The sequence below is a fragment of the Hylaeus anthracinus genome, unplaced genomic scaffold (assembly GCF_026225885.1).
Source record: "Hylaeus anthracinus isolate JK02 unplaced genomic scaffold, UHH_iyHylAnth1.0_haploid 0, whole genome shotgun sequence".
NCBI classification, from domain to species: domain Eukaryota; kingdom Metazoa; phylum Arthropoda; class Insecta; order Hymenoptera; family Colletidae; genus Hylaeus; species Hylaeus anthracinus.
This window is the reverse complement of record NW_026533254.1, coordinates 19,261,968-19,288,909: the sequence shown is the minus strand read 5'-3', so window position 1 is coordinate 19,288,909 and position 26,942 is coordinate 19,261,968. Positions and strand designations below refer to the sequence as shown.

The window sequence follows — 26,942 nt, the reverse complement described above, 5'->3', positions numbered from 1 at the left end:
TATTTCTTAAATTGAATAGAACCCATTCACTTGGTTAATGTAAGTATGTATAGTACATTACTATAAATTGCTCTTTAGTAATTTCTTAAAACATAAATTTTGCACTAAAAGACCAGTAATTTTTGACGGTTGTGGAATGATGCCATTTACTACTTTTTCAACAAGAAAAACTCTCCGAAGCGCCGAGCAGTGTCGAGCTTTCCCGAGTTCGGTAACTCGGTTACATGTACCTCGTGGTATTCGAATGTAGAAGGGGAAATTCTCCATGGTTCATGTCTCCAGTCGAATCTTGTATCCCGTATTATCACATAGCCACACAGCCTGCGCAACCAGCGCAACCAAACAGTGTGGAGATACGCTCCTGCGAGTTACGATCCATACGATCGCGATCGCGATCGCGAGGTGCTTGCGCATGCTTGTGAACTCGCGCTTCAAAGAGAGTTTACCGCGTTCGAAACATAGATATAACATACCTACGTTTAGAAATACCTTGGTCAGTGCTTCCGCGTTAAATGGATTAGCAGACGACTCTGAAGTCGTTCGATGAGCAGCCAAATGATCGCTTAACTTACTCGCCTGCAATGAAAACATAGGAGAACGTTTCGCTTGTCCATATGCATCCGTGAGGAAAAGAAGGTTGGATCAACGATCTACGATGCAGTACGCTCGCGTGGGTAGTGACTTAACAGTACGATAAGAACCGTACAGACGGCGATAAAAACGATAAGAAAAGATCGTCAACGGGTGAAACATAGCTACGAGCAGTGGGCCAAATATGAGGTATCGCTGGAACTACCAGGCTACCGTTTCTTCGCATCGCTAGTCCTCTATTTTCCCTCAGTGTCTCTAATATCATCGTTTTCTACGTCGTCGAGAGAAAAGGTGAGAAACTTGTCGTTTTCTACAATCTTTAGTTTTGTAATTGAGTTATTTTACACGCTATAAGAGTCGAATAGCTATTAGAAATGAATGAATTATCGCGTTGAGATTAATAACTGTGAGAACTGTAACGCAAAGTCAACGATCCATTCTCGTGCTCACGTGAGGCTACTATAGAAATTTAACTCATTAGTGTTTACGAGTTTTGCATTCTTTCATAATTGTTTTTATGTCGGGATGCTACGATAATTGGAACAATCGCGTCATAACGCGAGTTATAGAGGTTGTTAGTCGTTAAGGATTCACCGATTGCACTTTCTTGAGCACTTGATTGTTTGCATGCTGAGTGTTTTTTGTAACCCGATCATCTAGAACAGCGGTTCTCAAACTGTAGTTGGCGCATTCTCAGATCATCAGTTAAGATCATCACAACACAAACCAATAAAATAATGCAACGAAAACTTAGCTCCTAATAGTTCCTTTGTTTATTTACTGGCCAGATAATAGGCGTACCAATGAAGTATTTGCTGATTACGGCTTACTCTTATTTGATTTAATATTCTATTAAATAAGAATAAACTGTATGTAACTTGCGCTCGTCTAGCCAACTAATTAGTCGAAGCGGTATTATTTTCATTGGGTTCTCTATCCAGCATATCACGCAATACAGAGTTGATAATTTCATAACAACCATTCCTCTCGAACTAGTTTCGAACGTTAATCGAAAAGGGAAACTAACCGCGTGTTCCGCAGAGATAAGCATGCCGCTGTTCAAAGCGCGTGTTGTCGAAAGGTCGCCCACGTTGGAGAAGGTTTCAAACGGTAACACGCACTACGGGAACAACAATTGCCATCAAACTGGCAACGAAAACGACCAGGAAGCCGCGAACAACGAGGGCGGCACGCGTGCCCAAAAGAACAATGCGGCTACTCTCAATCAAACACAAGAACAACGACGATCATCCAAAGTGTTGAAGCCACTTTTGGTGTTCCATTGTCAGCTGGCGCACGGGAGTCCTACAGGACGGATATCGGGTTTCAGTAACGTACGGGAACTTTACCAGAAAATTGCGGAATGCTACGACTTACCGATGGAAGAAGTGAGTTTGCCTATCTATTAGGTCGTTGCATATGAAATGTCCGATTTTGTTTGATCAATTTTTGGGTAAATATTGCCTCATTTTATGGTCAGTGTGCGTTCAACGTTTTGGCGCGCGCGAGCGCGCTTCCTATAGGGAGAGAGCATTATTCCGGATACAGGAAACATGGGTTACGGACCGTGGCCTCTCGTCGACCTGGCTGTTACATGTTCTCTCTCTTTCTCTCTCTTTCTCTCTCTCGGCGCAAAAGTGCCGTGTAACTTGGCATGTAATAATAGGTTGTGAATGCTGTTTCAAGCACTTTTACCTAGCTGGTCGCCGCGCAGTTGTCAGAAAACACAAAAAGCTAGACGAAATGCTAATTTCGCTAATTAAATTCTGGTAGATTAGACATTAACGAATCAAAACGTGTCATCAAAATGACCAAATTTGTAATACATACGTATTGTGCATTTCACTTTAGAGAAAAACTTTCTACATGTAGGGTTCCATGAGATCTACAACAAAACAAAATGTTTAAATCCAAAATATTCATTATTAACAGTTACGAATTCGTTATATAATAAAAAGTCTATATTACTTATCTTCTCTGTACTGCTGGACATGAAAGTCTGGCATAGAGTTTAACTAACTCATGCACGCCGCTAAGTATGAAAGACCATGAAAAAATTCGCTGCGGTGAACGTGTTAAATCGGGGACAGAATTAAACTACCATTCCGTAACATCGCTCAAAAGCCGCGGTGAAAGTAGACGGGTTGCTAATATGCAAGCCTATGATAATACGTATGACAGATTAGAGGCTTTCTGCTTCTTAAATTAGATTTTAGCTGTAGTTTTTTCGTGGGCTCCAAATCGATAGTTCCAGACTTCTTTAATTAAGAGAGGAAAATCAAGGTCACCTTGATATCGCGGATCCGTCACCACCTAGAAAAAAGAAAGCATTATTTTTTGTCTGAACAATTTTTCAATCAACTATCATTTTCGCTTTCAATAATTCTTCACTGATCGCTTTTCTGTTTTAGATACTTTTCTGCACGCTGAACACGTACAAAATCGAGATGACGGAACTGCTGGGCAGTCAGATTGGTGTCGGTGATTTTATATTTGCGCATAAAAAAGGTAACACGACCCTTTGAACGTTGACTATACATACAACTGTTAAACGAAAGAAACTTCACTTGAACAAAATTCAGCTTACTGTTTTAGCATTAATCAATAGGCACGCAAAGTTTTAAAACACCCCGTAACGTAGTTACTCGTAACAAAAATTCCAAAGGTCCCCGAATTTTTCGACCGCTAGATTAGCATAGACCCTTAACACAAAATTTTCCTAACAACGAATAAGCAATTTTTCGAAGATTATTTAATTAAAATAGATATTCTGTTCCATCAGGACGACCCAAGGAGATCGAGTTGGTGAAAACGGGCGATGCTCTGGGATTAACGATAACCGACAACGGCGCAGGATACGCTTTCATAAAACGTATTAAGGAAGGATCCGTGATCGACAGGATAAAGGTGATAGAAGTCGGGGATCATATAGAGAAAATCAACTCAACCAATTTGGTCGGTAAACGACACTTCGAGGTGGCGAAAATGCTAAAGGAAATCCCGAAAGGTTCCACGTTTACGTTGAGGCTGGTTGAGCCATTGAAGAATGGCTTCGGGAGCATCGGTCCACGGGGAGACCTCAAGAAAGGAAAGAAATCGGGTTACGGTACCGGAAAGGAGACACTTAGGTTCAAAGCCGACGGAAGCGCGCAAATTATAGAGATGGTAATCAGTTCTTCGATAGAAATTCTACTCTCGCAAGAGAAAACCATAGATGTATTATAGACAGATTTCTAAATTTTATTTTTAATTCATACATAAATAAAACAAGGTTTTCTAAAAAGATTTCAATTGATATGATAGGGGGAAATAGCAAGGAGCACTTCTACTCCGTATACGAGAAATAGATGCTCAAAAATGCAAACATTTCACTCCACGGGCAACGACCCCATTTCCTGGATTGAAGTTCCAGAGTCATAACTTGTCTTGCAAGCTTGCTAACAAGTTTCTTGCATATATAATTCATGAAGCATGGAAACTAAAAAAAAAACCACTGTCATTTTTAGAGCTGATTAAATACATAGAGATATTATAGGTAGAGTAGGGGAGTCAGACTTCCAACCGTGCTACGACTAAAAAGAGAAAGGAAACCGCGGTACCCTACGCTACATACCAAAACTATACGAACACTTGAATTTTTGAGGTTTCAATATCTTAAGACAATATCTTAGTAACATCTTAGTCTTCATTTATTTTTTTTTTGTCTCTAATCAATAGGTGGATGATACTGCCATGATAGGCATCGAAAAGATCAACGTGATTTTGGAGAGCTTCATGGGTATCTACGATACAGAATTAGGTATGTCACCTTGTCTATGAAACAATAGTGTCAGTGTTATATTATATTCATTAAATTTTATTTGAAAACAGCAACACAAATCTGGGAGCTTTCAGAAGGCAAGGCCAACAGCATCGATTTCGCGGAGGCGATAGACAATTCAGATTTGGAAGCCTTTGGGTTCAATGATGACTTTATCATAGAATTATGGGGTGCTATTACCGATGCCAGAGCTGGACGACATCGATGATACAAAGAATTATTTAAGTGGAAGCAGAATGGAGCACTCAAAGCCATGATTATCATGCTAAATGATTTGTTAAACGATGTTACCAAAATTTAAATCATGCTCAGTGATTAAAATGATTGGTCTATCATAGGCCTAAATCATTAAGAAATACTCCACGGAATGATTGCAATGTAAATTATTCACTTGTTAGTGTGTAGAAATTGTATAATTTATGATATAATTTTATAAATACATAGTATTATAAAAGATAGAAAATAAAAAATTTTGAAAACAGCTGTGATGATTTATCAGGAATTTTTTCATTTGGATGTTCTTTGTTTGTATGTTTATAAATAATATACTCCAGAACTACTGGACCTATTTGAATAAATCTTCAACTTGGTAATTGTCAGAACATGACGATGCGGCATCGACTCGCACCCATATGGCATTAACGCGCAGTAATGCGATATCGTCTACATTAATCGTTCGATGTTGTTAATTAATTACAATCAAAATGCTATTTTAGAACATTATACAATTAAATTCTGTTTAAGAAAACACAGAGTCTTATCATTAACAATCAACATTTGTTTCACCAAATATCTTCACCAAAAAAGGCGAATGCGCGATGAATGAAGTTTTTCGAAATATAAATAGTGTTCAATTTGTAATTAAACCTTGAGATTGTTGCAATTTATGCAAACACATTTCATCACGCCATGTATTACAGCCAATGGGAATCAACTAACTTTTGAAAAATTAGCAACAAGAACCAGTTATCAAAGTAGTTATATATATAATAAGTATCGTCGTCGTTGACGAACGACACCGTGCGGCGAGTTAACCTATTTATATAAACATACTTACAACTTTTTGAAGGATTTTTTGGAAAAGTCATGGCTTTCGTTATAAGCAGAGTCAGCTGTAAACTTTTCCATGTAAGCACGGTTTCGAGGAATAGTTACAAACATTTAAAACTATCAAAGGTATGTGACGTTCATATTATTGAAAAGTACTTGGTAATCTAAACATAACCTAGAAGTGAGACTATATATTAAAATTTAACATTTAATTATCTCTCGTTTCATATATTGAACGTATACCAACTGTTTTCTTTAGGTATGCACAGTTAATTTTTCCATCAAAACTGAATGTCCTGAAGCAGAAGAAGAAATTGAAAAGTTATCTCCACCGATAGGAGAAGGAAAAATATTCAAAAATGTAGATCAAGTGGTGTCAGATATACCAAATGGTGCTAAACTTTTGGTTGGTGGATTTGGACTTTGCGGCATTCCAGAAAACTTAATAGCTGCTATATTGAAAAGAGGTTCAAAAGATTTAACTGTTGTCTCGAATAATGCAGGTGTCGAAGACTTTGGATTGGGTTTACTTTTAAAGGAACATAGAATTAAAAGAATGATTGCTTCTTATGTCGGTGAAAACTCTGAGTTTGAGAAACAATATCTTAATGGTCAGTTAGAGGCTGAATTAACGCCACAGGTGATTACCAACAGCATTAGGAATTTCAGATTTAAAGTTACAATGTAAATTATAAGAGTATTTTGAACACATAGGGTACATTAGCAGAACGTATTCGTGCCGGTGGAGCTGGTATACCAGCCTTTTATACTCCTACAGCATTTGGAACTTTAGTCCAAGAAGGTAACGTGGTTGTGAAATACGACAAAGATGGAAATGCAGAAATATCTGGAAATCCAAGAAGCATAGCACAATTCGATGGTAGAAACTATATCATGGAAACTGCAATTAAAGGAGACTTTGCACTTGTAAAAGCATGGAAGGCAGACAAAGCTGGAAATTTAGTTTTCAGAAAATCGGCCAGAAATTTTAATCCGATAATGTGCAAAGCAGCTAAAGTAGCTATTGCCGAAGTAGAAGAGATTGTAGAAATTGGTGAATTGGATCCTGATCACGTGCATTTGCCTGGTATTTATGTAGACAGAATTGTTAAAGGTCTATCGTACGAAAAACGAATAGAGGTTTGTACATGTTCACAGTTCGCAAAAAGCTATATAAAATTTAAATCGATCTCTTACAAGAATCTTTATATCTTACAAAATTAGAAACTAATGACAAAGGAAGCGGTGGTGAAGCCTAAAAAAGTAACACCAGCGAGCAAAGCAAGGGATAGGATCGTGAAGCGTGCCGCGCTTGAATTTGAAGATGGAATGTATGGTAAGACATCGGGAAACCAATAAATGTAATCGTAGAACACGTTTAGGTTTCAATGAACAAATTCTTTGCAGCCAATTTGGGAGTTGGTATACCTACTCTTGTGTGCAAGTACATTCCTAAAAATGTGAAAGTGACGTTGCAATCTGAAAATGGTATTCTCGGCTTTGGTCCTTACCCAGCTCAAAATGAGGTTGACCCAGACTTGATCAACGCTGGAAAGGAGACAGTCACGGTATTGCCAGGAGCATCATTTTTCAGCAGCGATGAAAGTTTTGCTATGATCCGAGGGTACGTACTAAAACAAATGGTGTTTGTCGTATTTTTCAAGTAATTATTGAATAATTTCTTTAATAGAATATTACTCTCAATTTCGATTCTTACAGAGGTCATGTTAACTTGACTATGCTTGGAGGCATGCAAGTTTCAGAGACAGGAGATTTGGCTAACTGGATGATCCCAGGAACGATGGTAAAGGGAATGGGTGGTGCAATGGATTTAGTTTCCGCAGCGTCAACGAAAGTAGTGGTCACTATGGAACACAAAGCTCGCGATGGTAGTCCAAAGATCTTGAAGAGTTGTACATTGCCTATAACAGGTAATAGTAATAATAATACGATATTACCTATAGTAGAAACAACATCCAAAAATAGAGACACATACTTATCTTTTGATGTGTCGGTTTCAGGTCAACGATGCGTAGATCTAATAATTACCGACATGGCAGTGTTTGAAGTAGTCGAGGGACAAGGATTAAAACTTACCGAAATTGCGCCTAAAGTTGATATAAGCGAAATCGTTAGTTCTACCGCTTGTGAATTTTCAGTAGCTGATGATCTTCAAGAAATGAGACAGGTGGACGTAGACGACTGTGAATAGCAACGATAATCTTCTTAAAATTAAACAAGACAAGATGAACGATATTCTCAAACACTCAAACTCAACTATCGTTTCAACTATCAATTGTACAATTTTATACATAGATACGTATCTTTAAGAATATATTGCAATCGCATAGCTTACTATAATTGTACTATAAATATATTATTTACCATAATGCGGCGGCTAGATCTTAACCGGGAAAGTAATATAATTTTGTAATACACGCGCTGAAATAAAAAGGAACTAGAAATAAAAAGGAACTTTCTACAATTTATGATGTTCCGAATTATCTCTACTGATCTCAATATTTTTGGTATGGAGATGGATTTGAAATGGTTTTAAAATTGCAATGGACGATGTAAAATGAATAAGTTGTTGAACAGTACAAACTGTTGTTGACTGTTTTTGATAATTTAAGTATATTTAACGACATCCATTTACAAATGTTTAAGTATCGTCCCTTATTCTCTAAATTTGGCCTTCACTCTTGCAGGAAGCGGCAGCAAATAAAGCACGCTGTTCAGTATGCACAAACCGACAGCGAACGCCAACGAGATCAATAAGTTCAAATCGACATTCAGCACTTCAGAAATGTTTTCACCTTCGCGTGTGAAACGTTCTATCAAGTAAGTCCTTCCATCTGGATACCGGCAAAGTTCTGGTACTCCAGGACAGGCGAAACTTTCGTTGTAATGTAGGTTTAAGAATATGGGCATATCGATGGCCAGTTGATTTAAAGCCAACGAAGCGTACCTAGCGGGTAACGCGGTTGAAACAGCCGCGAGCCAATACGGCAGACCTTTCAAGCTCCTAATAGCACCAGACGCAACAACAAGAGACACTAATGTCATGTACAAGACCGTTATGGCACCCGTCACTGGTCTACCGACAACCATCAGCACAGCCACGGTCACTTGTTCGGCTGCAACGTAACTGGCCCAGAGAACCCCGGAGGCGTATGCCCAGGATGACAAGTCCAGCTCGAGGATAGGTGTTAAAATACCGATGGTAATCATGGTCGAAACAAAGCTCAGCGGTAAACTCAACAACGCGTACGCGGTTAAGAACATCGCGCCACCGTAAAGACCCTCTCGTTTCTCCTGATAATATCTGGCACGATAACCTGGAACTGAGTAATTAGCAAACGTTACATCCTGCCGTCATCGTTTGTGTATCACGCGTCGTGCGAAAGAAGAAATCGTCAATCTGCAAAAACTTACAAAGTAGTGCTGTCGATGCAATCCCGGCAACGTAGAATAACGTTAATACGTTGAAAACTAAACCTCCAGTTTGGAGAAATATCCTGGATTGTATAGGAGTCGAATGAGAGTATAGAATGCTCATTAAGGCGACGGAGAATGGTAGCAACAAAAGTCGGGTGGCAAAGTGTCCTAACCCAGACCTGCTGAAGGCAAACGTTGCTGCCATGCCTCTTCTAAAATTTGTATAAATGTAATGTCTGTTGAAGGGGACTTACTATAATAGATTTCTCTACAGTTGTTATTAAGATTATACTTTTTAGTAGAAAATTATTACTTGTACACATTTGCAGCAGTACACACTTACAAATAAAGAGCAAGAAGAGTGGAGAAGCAGCCCGGCTTGATACCACGACCAAGACCTTTATGCATAATACCAAGTGGTGTGTCTTTGACATTTGGCGGTACTTGCGGAGCCTCTTTCATATAAATAACGCCCTCAGCCTTGAACTTATCAACCAGGACGGATATCTGCTGATTGGATTCTAGGAAACGATCTCTGGATCGACGATCGACCGTCGACAGACACACTAAAGCATTTGTGTGCAATTAAAATTACTGATTGGAATTTCTGATCATTACAAGAAACAAAATAAATTAGTGATCCAACCAAGACTGGATTAATAGGTGTAAGAATCAACATAAAACAACAACAACCACGGTACTCGACCAATTAAATTCTTTAAGGTATTATGCTCGATATCATTCCATTATAAAATTGTGTGCCTTCCTGTATAATGCGCCATTGAATGCAATCTGTCTCGTGTAATAGATACTTACAGTAGTACATCAACGGATTTTCAAGTTCAGGACATGGGAATCCGATGTAAGTGAAATAATCCAGCATGCTCCTGGTTGGTCCTGAATAAACCACTGCTCCTAAACACAGAAGAGTCACACGACTCACGAACGGCAGGACGTCCGATCTGGGAGTTTCCATCGTTAGAACGACGATAGATCCTCTTCTGGTCGCGTAAGACCAAAGCATGGACACGATCAAATACGTGTTCAGAGGATCAGTGTCCCAGGTTGGTTCGTCCAATAGGAGCAGCGTGGGGTCCTTAGCTAGCTGAACACCCAGCATCAATCTCCTGTATTCAGGCTTGGTTAAATCGTTTACTGACCTGTTCGCCACTTGAGACAACGCCAGATCGGCCAGCGTTTGGCGAACCCTTGCTCCTCTGTTGTTCAGATTGGCAAGCCACGTCGCGTAGGTCAGGGTTTGACGAACGGTTAAACTCGGTAGCAAGTAACATCGATGAGCTACGTATCCACCATGACGTCTGAACAACTCTGGTGTCAATAGATTGTTGTTTAACGTCACTCTACCTCTTGTTTCTCCTTCTGCTCTGCGGGCTGAAATGAACGGTAAATCGTCAAGTGACTATGTCAGAAATTTTTAACCGCTGAAATATCGCACTGTTCGGTGCCTAAATCACTCTTATCTTACCGATAACATCGAGCAGAGCCCTCTTTCCAGATCCCTTCGAGCCCAAAATCGCCAATACTTCTCCGCCGTGCACCCTTGCGGACACATCCCTCAGCACCGCGGTCGGTTCCGACTTGTTCAAGCAGCTCCCTTCGATGACTACAGAGGTGGAATGAAAAACGTTGGATATATCCAACGTACAATCTGACGGTATCATCTCAAATCCAACTTCAGGATCATTCCAGTTACGTTCCACTTTACGATGACAACTTTGCACTTGCTCCAGACAAGCTCAATTTCGAGTATACCCTTCTCGCATCTATCTTTCGATATCCAACAGCGAAGAGTCTTCGTTTCGTTCGGACAAGTTGGAGACCGTGCAAGAACAAAGGACGAACGGATCTTGGAGCTGGTCGTTGGCCGATCACCGTGGCTGTTGCCCGCAATGATGCATCAGCTATCGAAAATGCAAGGATACGCGTGAACGTTGGAGTGAACGAAACGATCTACGAGCGAGCACAGCGGCTGTAAAAGTGGCTGGACGAACATTGCATGAGAAACGTAGCCATCGGTAACGATACCTGGCTGGGAGTTGGCTTCGCGAGGTGAATGTCTCCTCTCGGAAGAGATTGGTGGGAGGTCGGAGTACACGTACCATCGGCATCGGTAGTATGACAAGAGTGTAACTACGAAGATGCAATCCCTGGTCGTGGTGTTGCGACGGTCTCAAAGAGGTTTTCTAACTGTAATGATGCGAGACCTTTAATTTTAAGTAGAAAAAATAACTTAATATTTACTAGGCTGATATATAAGGTAATAATAATTAAAAGGTATAATAACTGAAATAGAAATTTGCAATTTTTAGGGATTGTTTCCATTAATATAAGTAGTAACTCTGCCAAATTTCAAATCATTTCATCAATTATAGTTAAGTTATAATGAGTTATACAGAAAAATGTAACCAGTCGAACAAATTGCATGTACAATTTTCCACTTGAAACTTTTGAAAGTTTGGGGCACATGTTAACGTTAAAAATAAGCGCTCAAATTTTGCAGACCATATGACTTGAAAAGTCATTGAAACAAGGACCACCTTAATCGTTCAATAATATTTAAACGCATAAAAATCCGCAGTGTACACGTTAAAAATTCCTTAGCTACACGAGAATTATGGCCACCTGTGGGGCCCAAGTTCTTCAGGGGCACGTCGCTGCGAACTTGAAAGACCCAATGGAAGAAAGAGGGGGGCCAGAGCCAAGAGGGGGTCCGGCGGAGACTCGGAACCTCGGAAGGCATGTCTGTCAGAAGTCAGCGTTTAGAAAAGGCTCCCTGGCAAGGCAAGCGTCGAACATACCGATGGTATTGCGGTATAGTGATCGCGGAGTCGAGTGATGCGTTCGCGGGAGACGATTGCTGAGGTGACAAACCGTGCCGTTCGCGGATTATTCGGTTTCGGGTTCGATTGACACAGCCTGACAGAAAAGAGTCTGCCATCGGGAGAAGAGAGACGACGAAAGAAGAAGGCAGTAGGCAGTATTCGGCGGAATGGAGGAGCAGCATCACCTTGACTCGACGAGGCTCGGTTGAAAGCTCATCCTGAACACCGCCGGTGAGTCATTGTCGTCGCCAACATTTTCTACACACACTGGCGAAACTCTTGCTTAAGTTTTTTGTTTTTGTTCATTTTCTTGTTGAACGACTTTGTTTGTCGTACTTGCACGTTGCGAATGGGATTGATCTCTCGTCTGGATTAATCCGGGGGGCATGAGTATTTGGATGAGGGAATTTGTCGATAATAGTCGATACTCTTTGTAGTTCTTGATGTTGATTAAACATCTTTGGCAGATGCATTAAAATAAACAATTAGTAAATATTATTTATGTATGGGCTTTTTAGATACTTGAATTACTGGTTTATAAAATTATAGATTATTCTTGCTATTTCTTCGATACTATTTCTCTATTTGAATGAACGTGGTAGCATGTTTTCCATTTGGCTACATGTAAATTTCTTATACACAGAAATTGTTATAACTTTTGAACGACTTAATAAAACGACTCCAAACTTTTTCAACGACCTTGGGGAACTCGTTAAAACAATCTAAAATTTTTTTAATAAATGACCCGTTTATCTTGAAAGTCACCCAAGTCCAATTATTTATAAACTGAGATGTTTATGAGTTTGCGTTTCAATGAAATGAAAAATACACGTATACGCTACCAGCATATATCACATTTGTTTTACAATTTCTGAAATAACAGCTATTATCAAGCGAATACTTGAGCAGAACTTCAATTTTTCCTCTCTGATAACTCGCGTGCTCTTGTTCGAGAACGGAGAAAATGCAAAATAGTTAATACGCGTTATACAGTTGTAACGCCACGGTGGCCACGGTTCAATGACTATAGAAACCTGATTTTGCATAATATGAAATGTTTACATACTAGCACGGTGAAAGCAATAGGCGATTATGAATTGCGGGTTATTGATTGCCGATATTTTATCCGATCACCAATCAAAGAAGAAAACTAACGCACTTGGAACAGTTATACTTTCACTCTTTCTCTGTGAAATACAGCTTGTCTAATAGGAACGTGATCACCGTTACTGATAAACTACTTGTCGTTACAAAAATGAAACAAAAATACAAATATAGGTAGTACTAGATAGTATCACGATGTATTAGTACGACGTTTAATTGCCATGGTTGTCAATTATATGATGCGCTATGCTGGATAATGTTCTACAATGTTGTATTATGTTACGTTGTACTACGTTGGTTAATACTGTATTATCCTGCATTATGCTGTTTTATGCAGGATTACATTGTATTATGCTGTGTTACGATGTACTATCACAAAAAGCACGCGAGATATTTAAGATGTAAGAATTAAGTGGAACACTATGTATATAAATTTCGACTACAGGATAAAAGATAAACAATTGTTTGCTCGTTACATTTAGAATTCAAATTAAAATTTGAATTACCTATGAAATGAAATATTTAAAACATCAGAAATTGAATCGTTCAATCGAATAAACGTCACGATTAAATTATTATCCGTTAATTTTATTTACCATCTATCATTCAAATAAAATGTTGTCTGTTCTTATCGTAGAGCGAAGAATCACTTCTCCACACCTGTTCACGTGCCACCGACGCTACTACGAACTCTTTTGCAATGATAATTAACCCTTCCTCATCGCAAGCACGCGTATCTTCGTGAAATATTTTAAAAAGTAGCAACACTGACCTCGGTGCAAACCCTGGTAAAACATTCTTTGCGATATCGTGCACGTTTCAATAGCGGAACAAGCGCGAACGAGGAAGCGACTCGGGCTGATTTACAGGCTGCTCGCGTTATCTGTACTAATCTATACTATCTATCTAATATTAATTAATATCATAAGCAAGAAAATCCGTTCGTATGTATCGAGTAATCTTTGTAAATTCCTCAACAGATTTTTAAAATTTTTAATACAAGTTATATTTTATTTTGATAAAAGTAAGTTTTCAATTGGAAATGTAACTATTTGGAAAAGTTGCGGGAACGCTATATTCGCAAGGGAAATTCGACAATTGTCGCACGACATAAAAATTTGAATTTTTGCAGAAAGTGAAGTTTACGAAGACCTAATCACGGTGCCCTTTTTCTATTTTAGACCAAAAACAGTTTTAAAGCTCGTTCGAAATAATTCCGATTATTTATATTTCTGGTAGTGTCGGTTCATACACGAGCATTTCACTCCGAAAACATTTACATGCCAGCATTGTTCTAGTATTTAGACATCGGTGTCAAGGTTCTTTCACAGTTTACTCATCGGTTTCCGAGCTTCGTTAAAATTTTTCGGCAGACTTTCCATCGTTCGTAGACACCGATTGTACACGAATCGTGAATGCACGTGGTATCCAGGCCAGTTGCTTTATTAAAGTACATTGTCGCGTGCGTAAGATTGAGAGGCGAGCGTAGAAATCGGTGCGTGGGACAATCTCACAGCCGCCGGAAGAGATTTCGAAACACGAGTATCGTTGTTCCTTAAACGAACTATCGGAATCTTTGAAATTCCACTCGCGCACGTTATTCACGCTAATTAAACGGAACAGTGTTAATTAATATGTATTGTTCCGGAATTATTTTGCTCGATGGTACACATATCTAAGCCAATGCGACGAGGAATCTAGACTGACGATTTTATGATTACTTCTCGATCAGAAGTATATGGACGCTTCCTCAATAGAAATGAATATCTAAGTGAATACTTCTCTACTACTAGAATTATTGTCACTAAAATTAGTAGCAAAAGCGCTGTTAATAATTGGATGTTCCAGAGAAGAAAAAGGCTCGACTCCGATGTTTCTCGTTATTGGCAGAAATATTTCCGCCAGAGAAAGTGAAATTAATGGGTTATTTAATTCGTTAAGTAACTTAGATAGGAGGCCAGCTGCGAATTCGTCGATTAGCCTCGTAACACAGAACTATCACTTTTCGGTAAAATAAGACCGAACTGTTGCGATTTGAAAAGTGAATTTGCATAACTATGCGGACGTGATCTCGGTCGCCTAATGGCTTACGATGAAAACCACCGAGCCGTGAGTGGCCGGTTAACGAAAGTTATTAATTAAATATCACTTCCCCCGGTCTTCGTATATGCTTCATCGAACACGAAACACGTTAACGCTTTTCGCAAACTAACGAGATCTCTTAGGACAGCGCTACGACGCAATTCGCTCAAAGTGCCTTACTAAAACCAGGAACCTGAAATTTTTTTTTTGTCATTCGTATCGTCCATATTCTGACTAGATCGATTGGAATCAAATCTGACAAGATTTCAGACCATTGTGGATAGTCGTGAACTACAATGGGACGAACGTGACATAACGAGTACGAAAATTTCAAAGTAAAATTAACATGATTATAGAATTTATCGTTATACTTAAGAGGACCGTTAGCGAATAATTGTAAAACGAAGCGGCTGACCGAAGCTGGACGCCAAAAGGGGCTTTTACGAGTTTCTTCTTGCGGATGCTGATTATCCATACGGTGTGCACAGTTCTAAGTATGCACATTATTATGGTCATTGTACATGGATACGAGGGACCGCGGACATTCCGTTTAACGGTGATGCTCGCGAGGAGGTCCGCAAGCACATAAACGCGACGTCTATCTCAACGTTCTGTCGAGGCTCGACGGTCATAGAAATCACGTCGCTCGCCTTGGAAAATTAGCCCTTCACGCTTCTGGCCAGGCTATTAGTTTAAATCCTGAAGTAAGTACGCGCCAGCTGGCAAGAAACAGTGGAATTAGTCAGACATCGGTTAAGAGAATTTTAAAAGATCACTTCCCATATAATACTAAAAAGAAAACTTGTCGATATCACTAATAGTTTCCGATAAAATAGTTTGTAACACTTCACGCGGCTCACCCTGTACCTGTTACATATACGTACACATATCATTGATTAGATAAGTTCTACATAAAATTGGCTGTACTTAATATTCCTGCGATAGAACGCAAACGGACTCGTTACGCAACGTAGTACTTTTATTATTTTCCATTCGAAATGGAATTTCGAAATGTTGAAAAATATGACCAGAAAACTTCCGGAACAACATTACCCAGTCTTTTATATTTTGCCATTGGAACTCGTTCGTGGCTGAACGTGTTCGGCGAGTTTTGGGAAACGAGATTCGCGACAAGGAAGCAAATGCAAGAATTCAGCTTCGCGGTGTATCCGTCCGGTGTTTCGACCAAAAAGAAACGAAAAGAACCGGTTGATCTTTTCGTTCAAAGTGGGACGTTTCGGGCCAAAGGTGAAGAGTTAATAAATAGTAGAGAAGCACTGTCGTAGCGTAACGAAGAAACGTTAACGGAAGAGCGAGTCTTTTCGTGTCGGACGGTCCATGCAAATGCTTCCACGTAGGATGGCATTTTTTTTTTTTTTAATCGGTCTCAAGTTTCCCGTTACATGTTGACTCACGGATGTAGTCTTTGCGTGAAACTGAGGATCTTTCTGAGCAGGTTCTTGAAAAAAGTGGACATTCCAGGCTGAGAAGGGAAGTCCGGCGATCGATGCACGCCGAATTTGTCCAAAAGTAAAGTTTACGGGAACCTAATAATCAACCTTTTTTTGCCGTTTTCCATTTTGGCACAAACACGGTTTTAAAGGTGAAAACATGTGGCATACGCAACTTTGATTTTTTTTCGTTTGATTCGTCGCTTTGAAACGAATAGAAAAATCAAACCAAAGACTTGAACAGAATCCCTAAAAAGTTGTCTCTACCGAATGCATCCAATGATTTGCTCAGAGGAGTTCACCAACTGCCTGATCGATCAGCGATCGATGGAGTTTTGCAAGCCAGTTTTCGATCGATATTCTAGTCAGCTATTTTCCTTTCACGCTACTAGGCTATTACTGTTCGCAGTTCAGGGGGGAAGGAGCCAATTGAAGGAACGTTGAACGATTTCGAACCTCCGCTGCCAGGTAATATCAAAGGCGCGCCGACTATTCGCACGGTGTGTACGCATGTCCCTGGAATGTCAGGGTGGTTTCGACAATATTGCATTCGAAAGCATTTATCATTGTCGGCACGTGTGGAACCTCCGGGTTAACTCTTCGAGGCACGCGATTATGAAAGAAAAATCAAATTCGTGCTGCACATTGACTTGTATACATTTCTAATTACGCTTATTGTACTTTTAGCGTTAGTTCATAGTATTGCTACATGGATGAAAAACTTTAAATAAAATAGTAAAGCTAACCTGCTAAGAGTTAAACCCCTGGTAGTGTTGCATTCCAACAGTAAGAAATACAATGAGTCACAAAATTATGAAATAGAACAATTCTATTCATTTTCAGGGAATAATATTATTAGCGCATTCTATATATGTATAGTGAGTCATAAAATTATTGGCACACGTAGTGAGTCACAAGGATGTGAAAGATGAAAGAAGCAATAAAAACGAAACAATTCTGCGCAATATTTAGGTTACTTCTATTTCTTAACTTATAAATTTTGTTCCAGACGGTGTTTTTCGCATTACTGTATTAAGAACCTCGAGTAAAAACGAAAGATGATAATACTTACAGAATGTAATGACCGTTAGACGCGTATGACTTCAGGTATCGCAAACCATGGGTTCAGAAGCGTGGGAGCTGGAACGACGTTACTCGGTACCGGGAGCACTGGACACCAGAGGATTGGAGCCGCCGGCCAGTGAAGACTTGCATGCATGGTCTATTTACAGGTGATTTCTTCCTCCTCGTTATTTTTTTCGTTATGCGTTCCATAGTTATTTGTTCCAGCCTGCACAAAGTTTGTTAAATGGAAAAACATTAACTCGAAACGACAAACCCCGTATGGTCAATATATAATTCAATAAAATGTTTGAATATGAAAAAAAAAAATTTTTTTTTTTGCGCACACGAACAAAGAAATGAAATTATTTTTTTGAAAAACTGTTTTAAGACGCTGAAAGGACTTCCATTAACTAATTCTTTCTCAGGCAAAACTTGAACTCCGACTTCACCGATTCAGCGCTAGGGTCAGCCGAGAAATCGCCTCTTCCGTATGGAAACTTCCAGCTCCGGGACTCGACGGTGCAAAGTATTTTGAGACACCCTAGGTACGGACCGAAGAGTCCACTGGCCAGCAATTCCTATACCTACTTGAAGTTTGGTCTGCCTCGAGTTCTGCCTCCTAGCGCGCGTAATCGCGATGGCTCCAGCGGCTACGACTCCAGCGAGGAAGGTCGCAGAGTGTCCCACGCCGGCACCTCTGCCCACGGCACTTCGGCGATGCGCTCCGCCAGAAGCGACCCCGACTTTAGGCACGTCCACGCTGCGCCCAGGGAACACGCTCACTCCCAGTTAACAGTTTCCAGGGACAATCCACGTTTCAGAAGCGCCAGCGAGGCCAATCTCCTTCAGGGCGGCGTCAGAACGAACCGCAGGCACAGCATAGCGCCAATCGATCCTGGATACGGGGTTCACGAACCTAGAGGTACTCTTCCGCATTCCTGATCTCTCCGTAAGAAACAAATAAGAGAACTCAATTACTCGTTAACCCTGAAATCGCGTTATGGGGTACTTACTGAAACCTAACTGAACGTGACTATCTCGAAACAATTACCTCAAGGGTTAAACAAAGACAGAAGATGAAAGAAAAATTTTCAGTGCATGGAATCCTGGGCCCGGAAGTTTACGCTCTACCACTGAGACCCGTGCCGTGTCTTCAGCATCCTCACTTGCAGCTACGCGGAGTAGAAGCGTCTGGATCCGATGGATTGCCCCTTCTTCGAGGAATCACTCTAGAAGCTGGAGCTACCGAGGTTCTTGCTATCATGGCAACTACGGAAAAGGAAGGGAAGCATATCGTGGAAACGATTGCAGGCAGAAAACGTATCAAGCGAGGCGACATTTTACTCAACGGAAGATCTGTGTCCTCGCGTTCCTTGAGGTATAATAATATTCACCTGTGTTACCTAAATTTAACCTGCGACGATTCTGAATGCCCGAGTAGCCCGAGTTAACTACTTCATTTTCATATTCAGATCCCGCGTTGCTTATTTGTCAACGGAAAGTGGACTGAGTCCTGGCCTGACTGCAGAGCAAACCCTCAGTTTCTATATGCTGTTGCGAAGTGGTCCAAACACTTCCAAACTAGAAGCTGACGCCATTCTGCAGGAACTCGGCCTGGAGGCTACTAAGCACTGTTTAGTGAATACGTTGACCACTTCCGAGGCCAGAAGACTAGCTTTGGCCTGCCGTCTGTTACAAGACTCCCATATTCTCGCGTTGGACAGGCCTACGCATGGTCTGGACATCTTCGATGCTTTCTTCTTGGTGGAATACCTGAGGCAGTGGGCTGGAAGAGGTCAGAGGCTCGTCGTTCTAACGCTGCATCCCCCAACCTATGAAATCCTGACGATGGTTTCGAGGGTTGCGCTCACTTCCGGCGGCAGGATCATGTACTCTGGTCCCAGGAGGGACATGTTGCCATATTTTGCGCTCGCAGAGTTTCCTTGTCCTCCTTTCAAGAATCCTTCTGATTATTATCGTAAGTATGCCACCCAACGGAGATCACCACCAAACGTAGCTGTTTTGCGTACATTCTGGAGGCCACAGTTTTCACCTGAAATCAATAAAGTTTTTTTTTACTTTTTACTAAAAAATTGAATATTCCATTCTAACAACTCTGCTAAGGTAATTGTTTCTTTCAGTTGATCTGGTGACCCTGGATGACCTGTCGGCAGAAGCAATGCTAGAGTCTTCGCAGAGGATAGATCACCTAGCCGAATTAGCGAGGACGAGGCTACCGCCTATATGCGATCCTGGACCACCCGGTGTACTTCCGCCAACAATCTCTAGCCCAAATATATTCGTACAAATTTACGCGTTGCTCCTGAGAACGCTGATTTACAGCCAACTATGGACATTAACGAGGCTTCTTCGAAAGATCGTTATCTCGGCATCGCTCAGTATTTTACTCGGTGCAATATTTTGGGACGTTGCTGGGGATTCTAATTTATATCTGAGGGATAGAGTGGGCTTTCATTATACCAGTTTGGGTATCTTTTTTTGGCCCTTGTGCATGATAGCGATTTGCGATGTGGCCGACTGCAGGCCAAACGTGGAGAGAGATATCAAAGACGGCTTGTATGGACGATTCGTTTACATTTTAATGGAGGTAAGTGTGAGAATAATTACAGCACGGTTAAATGCAATAATATTTTCCCTATACTATACTCTACTTATTCCTCAAATTAATGATTTTAGCTCTATGAGAGACGTCTAATTTTTATTTTACAATCATCTATTTCAAAGTATATTTGTTTGATAACAATTTACATTTTACTTTCAGTTGATTTGCGGAGTATTATCTTGGTGCATAGTTTACTTAATTTATCTAGCCCCAAGTTATGCAATGTCAGGATTACACCTAGTTCCAGATGAGACTCTGACATCCCTTTGGAACTACCTTGCTATCGGTTTGCTGTACTTGATACTTCAGCACTTAATTTGTATACTTTTTGCTCATACTTGTAAGTGGACTTACTTGGCATCCTTGTTCTCTGGAATTGTGATTGGGGAGATGACATTGGCTGGAGGTGTAACCCTGCATTTGGAAAATCTGCCAGGCTGGTATCAGAAGATCAGTCCGATGCAATGGTCTCTGTCTTTGTTGCTGCCCCAGCTTCATCGATCAGATGTTACGAGCAAATTAACCAATTGCAAGCCAAAACAAATTCAGAGGCAGGACATTATTGTTCAAGCTGCCTGCGAGCCACCTGATGGTGCCCTGGCATTGTACGAAATTGCCCTAGACAAATTCAATGTACGAGGAGAATTGTGGTTGGGAATAGGAATAGCCATTGTCAGCGTATTGATCGTACTAGTATTCTTGTGTATTAGATATACCACCCCTAAAAAACTCAGAAGCGCGCCAAACAAGCCATAATGTGCAACAATGTGGTGAACAAAGACACAGAACTGTACTTAATCTCTTCAGACCTGACTTTAAAGTGACAGAAATTATATTTCAATGGATACATACTAAATGAATGAGCAACAACATTTATATGAAGAAATTTTGTTCTGCTGCAATTTATGCAAATTGTAACATATATAGATTTGCGTGTATCATATCTGAAGGAGTTAAATTACTCGTGTCCTGCAAACATCACAGTTTTTAAGGAACGTGAAACACTAACAAAGTATTGCTTTGGCGTTGCAATTTTACGAGTACAATAATAAGTATTATTTAATAGAAACACACTCATTCGCTTTACTATATGAATCATATATAGTTTTATACTGTGTCATGCTCATTGATTTTATCTCAACTGTCTATGCATTGTGACTTTTTATAACAAACAGCTTTCGAAACTTGACAAATAGACTTGTCCAACAACAGTTCCAAAACTCTGCGAGCCATTGTATTACAGACTTTTTCGGATGCTTTAATAAAATACGCGATAAAATAATTTGTACTTGTAATGCTATAATCAAATTAACAGAAAGTGTTTGTATAATATAAAAAGAAATCCTAGGATGTAATGATAAGACGAATGGAAGTATTATTTAAGAAGAACATTTAGCGTAATAACTATTGTATATGGATACACACTTTAATAAATAACGAATGATCAGTTTTGAATTGACTTCATTGTGCCCAATTGCTAAACTTCCCTTGTTAGTTTCAATTCTCACCACTAACAGCGCTGAGATTTAATTCCAATTTGAGTCGATAACGCTGGCAGTGACACAAAAATGGTAATAAAAATGGTACCCGTGACATACCAACTCCTATAAACTAACAAATATATGTAAACGTATAAACATATAAAATATAGAACAAATATAAGATAAACTCTATCCAATATCGCCTCTGTATTATATATTCCACAATGTAGGTGTGAACATAATCGATAACGTCATAGAAATATTTCAGCTCCATCTACGATATGTCAAGAATATCGGTAAAAAAATGCATTTCCAGCCTAAATCGATAAGTGCAGTATTACAATAATTTTAATCGAGTAATATGACACGCATAACATGTTAAAAGTCCAATTTCAGAGGATTATCATTTTTATCACGAATTTATGGTTTAAACTGATAAGCAGTGAATAATTTCGCACATTTTTAAAGATCGATAAGATACCCTTTCCCAGAACGAAAGTCTCAATCTCAATCCCATCTAAAAGCGAGTTCATGGTTTATTAATACCGGAGACATTTAGACGGTTAAAATCGATATACCATTGGGTAAATATATCTGTCAGGTAACGTCTCGGTGCATATTCTATGAGGAATCATTGAAGAAAATAGACTGTCTGCGTTTACTAATTAAACGGGTCCCAAGTAATTTTGTCGGATATCTATTTCACGATGTATCCGACGTTGATAACCAATCGTGCGGCGGTTTTTTCTTCTTTATCCGTTGCAACGCGTCAACAATCTCATCCGAAGATCAGATTACGAACGAGATAAGATTAAAAGTTGCAGCTTCCACAATCTAATTTACAGGTCGATGCGATCGTTTATCTTTGAAATACCAGATACGTCAGGTTACGTTACAGTTCGTTTATTTTACAAGATCACGTTGCAATTTCCAATTATAGATCCGACGATAAAATTCGGTAATCTTGTAACTTCTGACCGATCGAAGCACCAGAAATCGATGTTGCATAATTTGCAAACCGTCAACTGTTGAATGAATCGGGAAAAGAAAACAGTGTTAATTGTTCGAGTAATGTAACAAAATGATGAGTAAATATTGAAAAAACAATTTTTTATTGAAATCGATGGTCTTAGAAAAAAACATCTCCATTTCGGTCTGTACTTTTTCCTGGAAACCGATGCACCCAGTCGTATACAACCTACACGACGAGTTAATTACTTTCATCGGCGGAAGTTAGTATTTACGACGATTGCTCATCGTCAATTTATACTAATTCGGCGAACGAACGCTTCGAAGGAGCTTGAGTTGGAATCGAAAAACAGAAACGAAACAGAAATATCGTTGCGTGAGTTTCAAATCGATAGCTGATGAAAAGAATTCAATTGGATATACGTGATGTAACATAATATGTTGGAATCCAGTTCAAAAGTAGAACGGAGATATTAAAACAATGAAGAAGAGTTCATATTTAACATTTCCCCTATTTGACCTTGTTCTCAACTTATAGCCATTTTTGTACTCCGATATTGTGCAGCTGTTTACCCTTATTTTTGTAAACAATAACATATGCAAGCTTGTATCTAATCGCCGTGTCATATCACTCTATTTAGAGTTGCCTAGCCCCTCAAAATAAACAAATCGAACATAACCTAACCATTGACGAAAAATTTCATTCCACCGATTGGAGTTCTACCGTATGTACATCAGAAACGAAACAACATGTTCGTTGGCATCGACCGGGTCTCGTGCACACGGAGTCGTGAGAAAAGTGCAACGTGCACTCGGTTCCGCGATGCATAAGCTATAGAATCGTGGTTGAGTAACGCGCGGCTGTGACTTCCGACTGCATCACGAAATACGTAATGCCAGTTCGATTAGGTATGCACACCTGTTAAGGTCATCGAGAGGTATCACTTACGTCATCTTAGCGTACACATTACCAACGGTGTGACTGCCATAATGATATACCGTGTGCGCCTTTCGACCAAGGCATCGTTTTCCTTCGTTTACGCCTGTGCCTGTGCCTGTGCCTGTGCCTGTGCCTGTGCCTATGCCTCTCCATTAAACTAACGATCGATAATCACATTAAGGTAAACTAAGATAAAACACCGAGTACTATAATTATAGCATCACCCATATTCTTAAACGTTTCAGACTTTTTAGTTGATACGAAATACACTGTTGAAATTAGAGGAAATGCTATACATGTAACGTTCAAGCTAAATAATATGTGTAATAGTACCTGACATCCTTGTAATATTAACACGTTCACGCCGGCGTGTACCACCGGTGGTTCACGCTTACACAATCAAGTCTCATATAAATCTGGAAACTCGTTGGCCAATTATTCAAGATTCTGCCCCACTGCGCGTTAGCATAAACGTCCCGTTACATCTGGCAGAGCATCGACCACCCCTGTAATCGGTTTTCTTCCCCGGTAGAAGAGCCTGCAGGATCCAGACGCAAATAAACGGGCGCCGCGAGTTGCTTTGAATTCGTAGAAATCGTCGGGCTCGTGCAAGCCTTCGAAACGATCGACACACTTCCTGCGGATGTTTCCTTTCGACTTGGTCTCGCTGAACGATCGATTCGAGAGATTCAGGGACCGCACGCGAGATATTTGTAATGTAGTTACGTACTGTATGCGTGAACCTGGCAATAATAAATAAGTGATCCGTTTGTCGCATGTTCGTGTTGGCCTTTAGACACACCCTTAAATGTAGACGAGTTCGAAATGTAATAGCTTTTATCTCCCCTCGAGGCTCGCATTACCTCGAGGTACGTGAAATTTAATTGCTATTTAATTAATAACGTTCCCGTCTTAAATCTCTTAGGCGTGGCGCAAAAATTCATAAAGAGTCGAAAAGGATCGTTTCGTCCCTCAGATATGAAAACAAGCCGATATAAAAAATTCAAACAATATAAAAAAAAAACACTTTGAAAACGTTCCTTGTAAGTTATAAACTGTTTATAAATAACCTTTGTAAATATAGCGTTGATAAAAGACGGGAGCAATTACTCGAAAATAATAATAACATTTTCTGGAATTGTATTATTGAAATCTGATACGCATGAAATTGACGAGTTTCGTCAAATCTAGTGTTAAAAGAGTGCAGTTGGTAAGCCTATTCGCGATAGAAAAGGTGGCTTCGAGCAATCCTAGTCTTCCCTCTCTGCTTAGTTGTTACGGGAGTGTTAAGGAGGCAAGAAGAGGATAGAGCACAGACAGGGTGAAATCCTGCAGGTAGTTATTTTATAACCATGACTAGTAAACGTGTAGACTGTAGAGGCCATACGTGCCGGAAGGAATGTGGGCGCACCAGTAAACCAGTTTCGAGAGTCATCGAGGGAAGCGACACCAGCGATATTTACATTTCACCGTGCACTAGGCGAGAAACGTGAAACACAACAAGGAAACTCTAACCTACAAAGATACATCAACACAACACACGCGACCGTGTCAATACGATCTATCGATGTTTACGCTGGCGGTGACAGCGTCTCGAGACACGTTCGAGTTTCGGATCAGTTACGATAAGCTACCGCGATGCTTTTAGGTTACACGTCGAACTCGTGTTCGACGTTTGTGTATTTCTTCGTTTGCCGCTATCGACCGCGGACAGGATACGATTACTCAGACACGCTGACAAATATCAGTAGGCGGGGGAGGCTGGCTTCGCTGTTAAAATAGAGCTCTGTTTAATTTATACGACTGTCGGCGTTCAGGTTTGTATATTTTGAAAAATCTTGGACGAGTATTATTTCGACCGCTATTCTCGTCTACCGCGGAGAGGGGCAGCTCGTAACGATTCGGTGGAACGGAGATATCAATGAAACGTTTGTGCGCATTGTGCATGCATGTACTACGTAAACTACGGTTCAATAATATCTTCTGCAAATAAGTTGAGGTAGTAAGTGGTCAACTATCGATAGTATCGTCGATACTGTCACATTACACAGAGTATAACATTACAGATTACAGGGTTAAAAGTAAAAGAATGTCGATGTTTGAAATGGTCCGCGGTAGAAATCAACCAGATCGCCTCGTAGACGGTTAAGGACGCGTTCGTACCTGTTCTGGAACGATACAGAAGAGGAGCCTTTCACACATAATGTTTAGAGCCCGGCTGCGCGGCGAAGGAAGCTGCCGGATGCAGGAGAGGCGAGGGACGTCATTATCTTATCTCGAACCATTTCCTGTCAACCTGGGGCCGCTTTTCGTGGTAATCACACGCACACGCACACGAACACGCACACGCCCACGCGTTTGTACCGTGTAGGCACACGAGAATCACGTATACGCGTCCAACTGGCTGCACTAATGACCGGCCAAGTGTTAGGGAGTATTGCTTCCGGTGCATCATACACCCGCTTCTCTGCGTTTGTGTGTGTTCGCACGTTCGACGACTAGTACGTTTACACTGCTGTAACGTTCACTAACCTATGAAAAGGGACGATTTTCCTGGCTGTACAGTGGAGAATTTCTGCTCCTTCGTCCATTGATTTTTTCTTGATTATTTTCCACAGTTGAGTAGAAGCTTAACTAAAGTTGAATTTGTTATCTAATCTCGACATACGTTTTGCGTAAAAATAGCGAAATGTTATAAATTTAACATATTTTTAATGTTATTTATAGTTAGCGAGTCGTGAATTTGTTACACATTGCGTTTACTATCTGCAACATTTAATTTGCGCACGTTTCTACACAAAAATTGTTCAAAAGTTTCATTTAGGTATAAGAATACGCCTGTTAAAATTCGACCTGTTAATATTAACACCACGAGTTATTTCTGAAAGTGTATACGTTGAAGTTTGAGTTATTCGTATAAGTATAAATATTAAAGCTGAGGCTATTTATAATTTATAACAGTAGAAATGGTGAAGTTGTTGAAATATTTCTGTACGAAATGAAAAAATTGTCAAATCACCCTTTAAAATATACCCAAAATATTCTCAAAGTTAAAAAAGAATTCATTCTTAAAATTTCCTCTTAAAGAGAAGATATTTTTCTTTGTAAAAAAACCACGACAAAAAACACTTAATATTTGACCTCGTAACATGGTAAAGTCTAAATTAAGCCTAACTTCAACAATACTAAACAAATATCGCAACCCTCGATTAATTCGAATAATCAAAGTTCTACCGTACACACTTTTCGAAAAGGTCGCGACAGCTAACTGGTTAATTAAAGCCGCTGGAAGAATATATCTTTTCCGTCGAGATCCAAGAATACGAGGGAACCACGAAGGTGTGTACATTGTATGTATAGATACAGGACGTATAAGTTACGTGTTAACACAGGATGGTGGGCATATGGTGGTAGGTGGGAAAGTGGTGCCGAAGTAAAATAATCAATGAAGAGGCGAACGGTATCCACGAGGGAGAAAGCGAAAG

General features: G+C 40.0%; 4 protein-coding genes and 1 long non-coding RNA gene across 10 annotated transcripts; 3 read left to right on the top strand and 2 right to left on the bottom strand.

Annotated features, from left to right (window-relative positions):
• The first annotated feature begins 332 nt into the window (after positions 1-332).
• On the top strand, positions 333-4,893 carry LOC128893447 (PDZ domain-containing protein GIPC3). Of its 2 annotated transcripts, none has more exons than XM_054154393.1 (6): positions 333-882; positions 1,588-1,979; positions 3,003-3,099; positions 3,374-3,756; positions 4,309-4,390; positions 4,462-4,893. In XM_054154393.1, exons 2-6 carry the CDS (start codon positions 1,641-1,643, stop codon positions 4,617-4,619), a joined length of 1,059 nt encoding a protein of 352 aa, XP_054010368.1. In that variant the 5' UTR covers positions 333-882; positions 1,588-1,640; the 3' UTR covers positions 4,620-4,893. The 2 variants fall into 2 exon arrangements, with proteins under 2 accessions (XP_054010368.1, XP_054010360.1); XM_054154385.1 differs by having other exon boundaries at positions 335-882; positions 1,633-1,979.
• Positions 4,894-5,355: 462 nt separating this feature from the next.
• On the top strand, positions 5,356-7,949 carry LOC128893436 (succinyl-CoA:3-ketoacid coenzyme A transferase 1, mitochondrial). Its single transcript, XM_054154357.1, has 7 exons — positions 5,356-5,587; positions 5,721-6,101; positions 6,176-6,601; positions 6,686-6,797; positions 6,869-7,085; positions 7,181-7,392; positions 7,483-7,949. The coding sequence occupies exons 1-7, from the start codon at positions 5,498-5,500 to the stop codon at positions 7,671-7,673; spliced, it is 1,629 nt and encodes a 542-aa protein (XP_054010332.1). The 5' UTR covers positions 5,356-5,497; the 3' UTR covers positions 7,674-7,949.
• Positions 7,950-8,059: 110 nt separating this feature from the next.
• On the bottom strand, positions 8,060-10,591 carry LOC128893425 (ATP-binding cassette sub-family G member 5). 2 transcript variants are annotated; one of them, XM_054154344.1, is made up of 6 exons: positions 10,386-10,524; positions 10,060-10,291; positions 9,716-10,004; positions 9,243-9,465; positions 8,897-9,111; positions 8,060-8,805 (listed from the first exon to the last, which is right to left on the bottom strand). In XM_054154344.1, exons 2-6 carry the CDS (start codon positions 10,189-10,191, stop codon positions 8,138-8,140), a joined length of 1,527 nt encoding a protein of 508 aa, XP_054010319.1. In that variant the 5' UTR covers positions 10,192-10,291; positions 10,386-10,524; the 3' UTR covers positions 8,060-8,137. The 2 variants fall into 2 exon arrangements, with proteins under 2 accessions (XP_054010319.1, XP_054010310.1); XM_054154335.1 differs by having other exon boundaries at positions 9,716-10,291; positions 10,386-10,591.
• Positions 10,592-11,119: 528 nt separating this feature from the next.
• LOC128893406 (ATP-binding cassette sub-family G member 8) lies at positions 11,120-20,852 on the top strand. Of its 2 annotated transcripts, XM_054154319.1 has the most exons (7): positions 11,120-11,973; positions 17,487-17,611; positions 17,870-18,366; positions 18,540-18,822; positions 18,917-19,422; positions 19,586-20,052; positions 20,227-20,852. In XM_054154319.1, exons 2-7 carry the CDS (start codon positions 17,499-17,501, stop codon positions 20,821-20,823), a joined length of 2,463 nt encoding a protein of 820 aa, XP_054010294.1. In that variant the 5' UTR covers positions 11,120-11,973; positions 17,487-17,498; the 3' UTR covers positions 20,824-20,852. The 2 variants fall into 2 exon arrangements, with proteins under 2 accessions (XP_054010294.1, XP_054010300.1); XM_054154325.1 differs by lacking the exon at positions 11,120-11,973 and having other exon boundaries at positions 17,453-17,611.
• On the bottom strand, positions 18,244-18,975 carry LOC128893462 (uncharacterized). Of its 3 annotated transcripts, none has more exons than XR_008461340.1 (3): positions 18,839-18,975; positions 18,496-18,713; positions 18,244-18,382 (listed from the first exon to the last, which is right to left on the bottom strand). It is a non-coding gene; the product is annotated as an uncharacterized LOC128893462 (long non-coding RNA). The 3 variants fall into 3 exon arrangements; XR_008461339.1 differs by having other exon boundaries at positions 18,248-18,387; positions 18,458-18,713; XR_008461338.1 differs by having other exon boundaries at positions 18,255-18,387.
• Positions 20,853-26,942: the final 6,090 nt, after the last annotated feature.